A 6,945-nucleotide genomic window follows, 5' to 3' on the forward strand; every position below is an offset into this window, starting at 1 on the left:
GTGGTCCCGCTGCGCACCATCGCGCTAGCTAGTTGTGACTAGTCAATCCTATAAGTGCACGTATGCAAATTAATAGATGCACGCATGCGCAAAACATGTACTGTAAATCCTTGAGTATAATCCACATTTTTTCCCCAAAATTTAAAGGTGAAAATCCCAGGTGCGGATTATATACTAGGTTAAAAATGAAATTTATTTTCTAAGCAATGTCCGAGTCTCTCTTTGCTGTCCGGCAATGTTTATTCAGACGCATTTTGTGATGTCAGGCGTGAAAATGCCTTAATCTAATCCTGAAAGTAATGAAGTCATAAAAGAATCATCCATGACTTGCAGTAAGTAACATTTATTAAACATCATTACTGTTATTTCTTTATTTTCTGCAAACAAAAATACACAAAAAAGCTACATTTTTACAAACCAAGGACGCTATATAGACCTCCTTGACTCAGGGTAGGGAAGGGGTGCGTATTATACACAAGGTTTAGGTTTTACTGTTATTTCTTTATTTTCTGCAAACAAAATGCACAAAAAAGCACAAAAAGAAATACCAGATCTTTTCCTTTTGAACGGCAGTTTTCAACACAATTTCTAGTTAACCAAACACTTTTAAACTTCGTATACTGGTAGAATGTGTCAGAATAAAACATTTTTTTCTCTTGGCTTTCTTGAGAAAATTGTAATTTATAAGTTTAATGTAGTTTAATTTTTCGAATTTTAACCAATCAATGGCCTCTATTGAGCTAAAATCATTTGCTGCGTCTAAAACTGAGACAACATCACCCTAACCCTAACCCTAAATTCTAGCCTTTCCTTTTTTTTTTCTCAAATGTTAAATTAATTTAAGGATAACAATTACGAAAAAAAAACTCAACAAAAACAAAATGAATAACTTTAGACACACGGGAAACGATTAAATTAATTTAACAATTAAGAAAAAAACCCAAAAGGTTAAAATTTAAGGTTAGGGTTAGTGACAGGATGTTGCCTCAGTTTTAGACGCAGCAAATGATTTTAGCTCAATAGAGGGCATAGGATTCGTTAAAATTCGAAATATTAAACTACGTTAAACAAACAGATTACAATTTTCTCAAGAAAGCCAAGAGAAAAAAATGTTTTATTTTGACACATTCTACCAGTATACGAAGTTTTAAAGTGTTTAGTTAACTAGAAATTTTGTTGAAAACTGCCGTTCAAGAGGAAAAGATCCGGCTTAGAATGATTTACTGCAGATATTACAGTGCTATGGTTTCTCTCCTGTATGAATGTTTTTATGAGAGGTTAAAGAGCGCAAGCAAGACAATGATTTACCACAAATATCACACTCATACAGTTTCTCTCCAGTATGAATGGATTTGTGATGAGTAAGGCTATGCTTATGGGAGAATGATTTACCACAAATACGACATTGATATGGTTTCTCTCCTGTATGAATGTGTTTGTGAGAATCAAGGTAACGTCTTTGAGAGAATGACATTCCACAGACATCACATTAATGAGGTTTCTCTCCTGTATGAATGTATTTGTGTTTAGTAAGGCCTATCTTCTGAGAGAATGATTTACCACAAATATCACAGTGATGTGGTTTCTCTCCTGTATGAATGGATTTGTGAGTAGTTAAATTACATTTTAATGAAAAAGATTTACCACAGATATCACAGGGATATGGTTTCTCTCCTGTATGAATGGATTTGTGATAAGTAAGGCCAGTCTTTTGAGAGAATGATTTACCACAAATACGACATTGATATGGTTTCTCTCCTGTATGAATGTGTTGTGAGAATCAAGGTAACGTCTTTGAGAGAATGACATTCCACAGACATCACTTTAATGAGGTTTCTCTCCTGTATGAATGTATTTGTGTTTAGTAAGGCCTATCTTCTGAGAGAATGATTTACCACAAATATCACAGTGATATGGTTTTTCACCTGTATGAATGAATTTGTGAGTAGTTAAATTACATTTTAATGAAAAAGATTTACCACAGATATCACAGGGATATGGTTTCTCTCCTGTATGAATGGATTTGTGATAAGTAAGGCCAGTCTTTTGAGAGAATGATTTACCACAAATACGACATTGATATGGTTTCTCTCCTGTATGAATGTATTTGTGAGAATCAAGGTAACGTCTTTGAGAGAATGACATTCCACAGACATCACTTTAATGAGGTTTCTCTCCTGTATGAATGTATTTGTGAGTAGTTAAATTACATTTTAATGAAAAAGATTTACCACAAATATCACACTGATATGGTTCCTCACCTGTATGAATGAATTTGTGAGTAGTTAAATTACATTTTAATGGAAAAGATTTACCACAAATATCACATTGATATGGTTTCTCTCCTGTATGAATGGATTTGTGAGTGGTTAAATTACATTTTACTGAAAAAGATTTACCACAGATATCACAGTGAAAAGGTTTCTCTCCTGTATGAATGGATTTGTGAGTAGTTAAATTACATTTTACTGAAAAAGATTTACCACAGATATCACAGGGATATGGTTTCTCTCCTGTATGAATGTATTTGTGAGTGGTAAGGCTACTTTTTAGAGAGAATGATTTTCCACAAATATCACATTTATATGGTTTCTCTCCAGTATGAACAGATTTGTGATAAGAAAGGCCAGTCCTTTGAGAGAATGATTTACCACAAATATCACAGTGATAAGGTTTCACTCCTGTATGAATGGATATGTGAGAAGTAAGGCTGTGCTTCTGGGAGAATGATTTACCACAAACATCACAGTGATATGGTTTCTCTCCTGTATGAAGGGATTTGTGAGAGGTAAGGTTACTTTTCTGAGAGAATGATTTACCACAGATATCACAGTGATATGGCTTCCTACCCGCATGAATGAATTTGTGAACAATGAGATTTCCCTTATTAGAAAAAGTCTTTCTACAGATATCACATTGGTGTGATAACTTTTTTCTTTCTTTTGTCATCTCTTGAGGATTCATTATTGTTCTATAGTATACAAGCACAAAATATATTTTCCTGATCTTTTTATATATTCCTTTGTTGATTCAAATACTTCTCTAGTTATATTTTCCACAAGTCTGGTCTTTGTCAATAGCTAAAGGTAATAGAAACACCTTTGCAGATTTTTCCAAGTTCAGACTGAATGGGAAATACTTCAGCAAATATTCCAGGCAATGATGGAAACAAATGTTGCTATTAATTCAGATGGAATTTTTCAGTTCTTCACCATAGATTTGTAATAGAAACAGGGTTATATATATTATTTATAACATCTTCCATTAGTCTTCAAGTGATGATCAATATTCCTGATGTATCTGATGTAAAAACTCCTTTATACCACTAACATCTCATATTCTGAAATGACACAGAAACAGTAGAAGATATAGGAAAGACTTAAAAAGCAAAGATTTAACAATAGAAAATATAATTACATTTTCATAATCATAAACCGTGGATATAATCCTTTAAGTTGTCTTTGAAATATATACTGTTATTAAAATCATATGATACAACCTTGTGTAATATCTAGATATACACAGACTTCAGCTCCTCTACCTTCAGATATTATGTAAAACATTAAATTACATATTATTGGACAATATTTCCATCTTGCTTCTTAAGACAGAAGCAAGATGGGACTTTCTCAAGATGAGCAAAGGCAAGCCGCAGCACGTCAGATGGAGTCTCAATACAGAAGGGAGATGAGACTTTTGCAAGATCAGCAAACACATGCTGCAGCATTTAATGCTTAGCCATTAAAACATTTTAATGATTAGACAGTGGTCCAATAGAATAGCTCTCACAAACAGACTATGTATAAATGCGTTCTTCACAAATCCTGGAGCTGCTTTCAGATATAATCCATCCCATTTTTATGAAAATGATAATTTTGGCCAAATTAGTGTGCTAAACTCAAATCGTTGTTTCTGTAAAGCTTTAAAATTTCCAAATGAAACTAATGGCATGCAATGCCCAGGCAGTAAGGTAATATTGCCAGCACTACCAGCTCCTTCTCAACCTCTTCTGGAAGGTACTTCCATCCAGTCAAAGGATTTCCTGAACAATATCAGACAATCCTGCATCACAAATGACATTGTTTGGTGCATCTAAGGAGATAGTTGAACATGGATTTACACTGACATTCACAGTCGAAGGGCAAGTCTGTCACCTCAATGGTTCCCTGTTACCCACAAATGAACAACCAACCACATCTTCATCATCATCGTTTAACGTCTGTTTTCCATGCTAGCATGAGTTGGACGGTACAACCGGGATCTGGGAAACCAGGAGGCTGCACCAGGCTCCAGTCTGATCTGGCAGTGTTTCTACAGCTGGATGCCCTTCCTAATGCCAACCACTCCGTGAGTATAGTGGGTGCTTTTTACGTGCCACCGGCCAGAGGAGGCTGGCAAATGGCCACGGTCGGTTGGTGCTTTTATGTGTCACAGGTCCTCAAAATTTACTTCATGAGTGATGTAGGACAATAAACCCAAAGGAGGTGTCAAAACTTCAGACGATGGGTCATGTTAGATGCAGTATCAACTTCCACAAAGGAAAACATATCCACTGACAGCTTTTCGGGACATTCAAAAGCCACATACCCTCCACCCCCAATTTTCCACGACTGGTTAGGGCAAGGAATACTCGGACAAATGACAAGTCGCTTAGTCCAATTAGCCCATCATTTACTCCACAAATGTTTTGTCATCAATGCAGCACTTTCCTATATCACCTGTTTCAACATAACTGTAATATATATATACACAAATTATGACATTTTAATACTGAGCAACGCCGGGTATCTCTGCTAGTCATTCCATAAAACATAATCGGAGAAAATTAAAAAAAAAAAAAATACGCATGAGTGGCTGTGTGGTAAGTAGCTTGTTTACCAACCACATGGTTCCGGGTTCAGTCCCATTGCGTGGCACCTTTGGCAAGTGTCTTCTGCTATAGCCTTGGGCCGACCAATGCATTGTGAGTGAATTTGGTAGACGGAAACTGAAAGAAGCCTATCGTATATATGTATGTGTGTGTGTCTGTGTTTGTCCCCCCAACATCGCTTGACAACCGGTGCTGGTGTGTTTATGTCCCGGTCACTTAGCAGTTCGGCAAAATAGACCGATACATTAAGTACTGGGCTTACAAAGAATAAGTCCCGGGGTGGAGTTGCTCGATTAAAGGCGGTGCTCCAGCATGGCCGCTGTCAAAATGACTGAAACAAGTAAGAAAAAGATAATACATGTGAGAGTGAAAAGGGAGGGTGGTTTGGGTTCTGCTAGAAACACCAGCAAAACATCCCTTGAATTGTTCACCTTTTCCTCTGAAAATATTTACTTGTTTTATTTTAACCGAAAAGGCCCCTCCCGTGGTTTTTCAGTTAAAAAAGAAAACGGCCAAAATCGGTTTGGATAGGTATTATTCTAAAGGTTATAGCAATCCAGATAACCATAACAAAATCACTTCTTAATTTTATTTTTTACTAAAGTTATACCAGTTTATTAATAGAATGAACTGTCAGTTTTCCAAATTAAAACTTGAAATGAAAACACTGAAATATCTACTAAAATAATGAAGTATTTATCAAAATAATTGTAATTAAAAATCTGGTGCTTTTTCATAGCCACAAGTAAAATCCAGATTTTCTAGGCATAATTTACGAAGTTTACTGGACAATAGAATTAATATCGATTTCAGACAAGCAGTATTTAAGACTTTCAAAACTGCCTGCTGTTTCCAATTAGCCAGATACATAGGCTTTTACTAAAAAGAAAATATGTGTTACATCTTACCTCTTATAATATATTAGTCGGTGTTTTATAATATTTTTAATTACACAAATAAGCGATCTAGCGAAAAAGACACATCGAAAAGCCGACACGGAACGTCAACGAAACGAATTAAGAATCCGGTTGTTGTGCTTCCAGATATTGTACGATGGGTTGGTGCCTTCCTCTCAGATCGCACCTTCCAAGTCCAAGTTAATGTTTCGCGGTCCGACGTCTCCAGTGCGAGCAGTGGCGTGCCTCAAGGTTCAGTGCTTGGGCCCTTATTGTTCTTAGTCTTCATAAATGACTTGCCCGACGACCTCACGCAACACACCCTTCTATTTGCCGACGATGTCAAACTGGTCGCTCCTCGCGGTGATATAGAGGATCTTCGTCGATGCCTCCACCAAATTTGGAGGTGGTCTAACGAATGGGACCTGTGTCTGAACGTGTCAAAGTGCTGTCATCTGCCTGTTGGCTCTCCTCCTGCAACTCAACTTGATTTCTAGCCGGGTCATCTGCTGCTGGAGAGGACCGATGAGGTAAAGGACCTGGGTATCTTGGTGGATTCCTCCTTTTCGCCTTCGGCCCAGTGCATCCATGCTGCCAACAAAGCACGCGGAATTCTGTTCTTGATTTGACAGTCATTCGGAATGCTCACAGCAGCCATATTCCTACCACTCTATGTCACGCTGGTGAGACCCATATTGGAGTACGGGATTCAAGCCTCTTCTCCTTATCTCCTCAAAGACATACAGCATCTTGAAAGAGTCCAGAGGCTGGCTACTCGCATGGTTCATGGTCTCAAAAATTTGTCTTATGAAGAAAGGCTGAGGACGCTCGACCTTTATTCTCTAGAAAAACGCCGCCGTCGTGGTGATCTCATTCTCGCTCACAACATCATAAGCGGAAAGTGTAACCTCTCAAAAGAGCTGTTCTTCACTCCTGCTCCAGAGCGTCGGCTGCGGGGTCATTCCAAAAAGCTCTACCTGCGACGATTTCATCTCAATCGAAGGAGAGGAGATTTCTCCGTCCGGGTTGCGGATCCATGGAACAAGCTGCCAGACGAGATGGTGAAGATGCCGACGACCGCTTTGTTCAAAGTCTCCCTTGACCTCAAGTGGCCTGAACTCTTTACATGAACACCACCCTGTACTTAACTCCATGTCCCCCTACATGGCCTTGCTATTT

At 37.7% G+C, this 6,945-nt stretch overlaps 1 protein-coding gene across 1 annotated transcript; it reads right to left on the reverse strand.

Annotated features, from left to right (window-relative positions):
- Nucleotides 1-1,824: 1,824 nt before the first annotated feature.
- On the reverse strand, nucleotides 1,825-5,904 carry LOC118768659 (zinc finger protein 492-like). The gene is made up of 3 exons (XM_036515504.1): nucleotides 5,779-5,904; nucleotides 2,608-3,340; nucleotides 1,825-1,878 (listed from the first exon to the last, which is right to left on the reverse strand). The coding sequence occupies exons 2-3, from the start codon at nucleotides 2,962-2,964 to the stop codon at nucleotides 1,825-1,827; spliced, it is 411 nt and encodes a 136-aa protein (XP_036371397.1). The 5' UTR covers nucleotides 2,965-3,340; nucleotides 5,779-5,904.
- Nucleotides 5,905-6,945: the final 1,041 nt, after the last annotated feature.

Source organism: Octopus sinensis, unplaced genomic scaffold (assembly GCF_006345805.1).
Source record: "Octopus sinensis unplaced genomic scaffold, ASM634580v1 Contig00402, whole genome shotgun sequence".
Lineage (NCBI taxonomy): Eukaryota > Metazoa > Mollusca > Cephalopoda > Octopoda > Octopodidae > Octopus > Octopus sinensis.